Source organism: Sphaeroforma arctica, assembly GCF_001186125.1.
Source record: "Sphaeroforma arctica JP610 unplaced genomic scaffold supercont1.3711, whole genome shotgun sequence".
NCBI lineage: Eukaryota > Ichthyosporea > Ichthyophonida > Sphaeroforma > Sphaeroforma arctica.
The window spans coordinates 1-3,117 of record NW_014036847.1 but is presented as its reverse complement, the minus strand read 5'-3'; the positions used below and the strand labels follow the sequence as shown (position 1 = coordinate 3,117).

General features: G+C 41.2%; 1 protein-coding gene across 1 annotated transcript; it reads left to right on the top strand.

Annotated features, from left to right (window-relative positions):
* Positions 1 to 82: 82 nt before the first annotated feature.
* SARC_13767 (hypothetical protein) lies at positions 83 to 3,078 on the top strand (the record flags this gene model as incomplete). Its single annotated transcript, XM_014292101.1, has 4 exons — positions 83 to 218; positions 1,580 to 1,685; positions 2,403 to 2,555; positions 2,922 to 3,078. Coding segments are annotated over 4 exons (552 nt in total), but the record flags the coding sequence as incomplete, so codon positions are not given.
* Between the last annotated feature and the right edge of the window lie 39 nt (positions 3,079 to 3,117).

The following is a 3,117-nucleotide window of genomic DNA, read 5'->3' as shown; positions in this document are numbered from 1 at the left end:
TAGTCCTTATGCGGTGATCAGCAGTTCTATTCATTTGCTGGGCAGTATCACTTTCATAAACGTACAAATCAATTTCTACTGCAGACTGGTGCAGGGGACAGTGTAACTGACGTCAGTGCGAGTACAGTGAAAAAGAAGGCGCTCAGGGAAGCCATGGAAGACTGCGGATTCGACGGCAAGGAACTATTTACCAGGCTGTACTACAATGATGTCAAAGAGTATGTACAATGTGTTTATAGTGTGAGCTAGCGCAGTTACAGTTGTACTGTTTAGCCGGCTGTATAACAACGATGCTAAAGAGTATTTACAACGGAGTGGTAGCTTTGGTTGAAAGGTTTATGTTACAGAGATAAACTCGAGGATGCATTGCAGATTTGCAGCTGTATGTGTTTAGTTCGAGATGTGCTGTTCATGAGCGTGTGCGATAAGTATGTAGATGGTTATGTGTAGTAGGTTTTCAGCAGTTTAGTTTGTTATACGTCCAGCAGTATTGTTTACGAGGGTGGGTAACAAGTATGTAAATGAGTATGTGTAGTAGAGCTGTATCTGTGAGTTGAAGCAATTTTAGTTGTTTACCTTACCAGGCCGTATTGTTGCAGAGTCGCATCTGTATGAAGTGTTATTTTTTCAGCTGCATTGTTCGTGAGGGTCTGCTACAACCATGTAAATGAGTATATGTAGCAGAGTTTTTGTTGTATCTCGTACAGCTGTAGTTGCTATGTTCATCAGTGTGTGTTACAATGTTGTGAATGAGTATGCGTGGTAGAGTTGTAGTTCTATGTCAGTGTTGTACTTCTAGTTGTATTTTTATCTAGCCTGTACTGCAACGACGTGAAGGGCATGTGTAGCTGATTGTTTTCTTATCCTTCTTCGTCACAGGCTTTCTAAGTATCCAATGAGCTATTTACAATTTTGTGTTTTCGTATGTGTAGCAGATCTATCCTTGCCACAAAACGCTGTCATCCACACGATTACGTCGCGAACGCACTCGGCCAATACATGAGATTTTAGGGTTTATTACGCACTCGCGCGTCTGCGCATATATAGATGCATCCTTTGTGCACGAATATAGAACGCTCGCACAAACCTATATCGTGGTATTGTTCAGACGTTATTTTTCAGTACATACCGTACTTCGACAAGGTACACACACGCATATATTTTTATGCTCGGCATAGAGCTCAATGGGATGTGCACATATTGGCTACCTTTAGACCACGTTCTTTATCTGTGTGTTGGTCGCTTCGGCATTTCGATATACCTGAATGTGCACATTCGTCTGCTAGAAATTCACACCGGCTAAACACTAGAAGCTCGCCCCATGGTACAGGTTTATAATTGTTCTATCAAATATGGCATTGAAGTTTTCACCCTAAACGATCTTCGATACACTAGAATGTACATCTGCTCCGTTGAAACAGACGGCCGCCTGTAGAGTCTTGTGGGCAAATGGATGCATTCTATCGCTTGCAGCCATCGAAATTCATGCAACTTTGTGGATACGGAATGCTGTATTTAGCCATCGATGTACTGCTCATCCTGTTCCCATGCAACACCAATACATCACACGCGGGCACAGTTTACTTCGTATGTCGGCGCTATGGAAAGAACGCACCCCACCTACACCCTTAGATATCAATGCTCTGCCCGTGGAGGACACGGCCACTCCCGCCGAAGCAACAGCGGTATGCTGGGTACATGTTAGTGTGTATGCTATGTGTAAGTAGGTAACTGTACATTTGTACCTATTCAAGTGAATACCAATAAACGCATATTTGCCTTGCAACGTGCATAGCTTTATGCATGCGTGTTTCTGTAAAAATATGTACGAATGCATGTCATACAAAAAGAAATTATGATGGATGTGAACATAAATATGTGCGCGCACATATGTTTTGTGTGTGTGGGAATGTACGGCATGAATTCTATGTAAACGACATTTATATATTTGCAATCTTTGATGTTGGCTGCTCTGTGATTGTTTCTGTGAGCGTAACGGATACATCTGGGTTATCGCTACCTCGCAGAGCGATATATTTCACTCTCAAACTATATCGAAAGTTCAATAGTAGTCTGCGGTTCGAATAGTATAGTGATACTGGCATCGGGAAACCAGACGTTATTGTTGCACCTGTGAATTATGCATAATATTATACTCCCAATATATATGCACACCTGTGTGAGACAAATGTTGAAGGTTTGCAGCTACATGTCGCATTAGTCCGTGTGTGAATTTTTATACAGTTATATATATACATGTATAGTTCATGTACAGACGATTTCATAGCCCGCTAAAATAGACACGATTTTACACTATAAATTCATGTAGCTGCGCAAATTGTATTTCGTTGTCTTTGTATAAACATTTGCGGCACAATTTCTATCTCTTTCGGGCTTTACAGTCATCGACGGGAAAAACACTGCAAGAGACGCAACGTGTTTGGAGCTTAGTAGAAAATGCGAGCAAGTTTGTGCATAGAGTCAACAAAATCAAATCTAGACTTAATCTGAGCGGGTCTGCAGATGGGGAGAAAATTATACTAACATGGGATAAGGTACAGTAGTCCTCTCGTACGGCTGATAGGCAGCGAGTGTCTCGATGTGTAAATTTGCCCACAATATTGTTGTAACTTCGTAATAAGAAACATAGGCACATGTTTCTCAATACTATGCTTAGCATATTCCAACTGTCAAGGCATGTTTATTATGGAGTACCTGGCATGTGTGTGGTATCATGATACGCAAAAGCTTCCAATTCAACTGTGATGTCGATTCCGTTTTTGCATCCCAAATAGCTTCACTACACATAAAATGCTTACTATTAAAGGATCAACTACCAACGCACAATCTAAACATACGCCCCGCATTTTTTTTGTCACTCATACTTGAAGTAAAACACACCAATATATTCATTCAATCAGGATGAACCGGATTTCTTGGACTTTTTGGTTGCGGCTTCTAATTTAAGGGCGTGTGTCTTCGGCATCGCCACAACTTCTTTATTTGATGTGAAAAGTATGGCGGGTAATATTATTCCCGCTATTGCCTCGACAAATGCAATCACCGCCGGATATGTTGGTACGTGATTTTCATGAATGGATCTAGATACGAGTATGC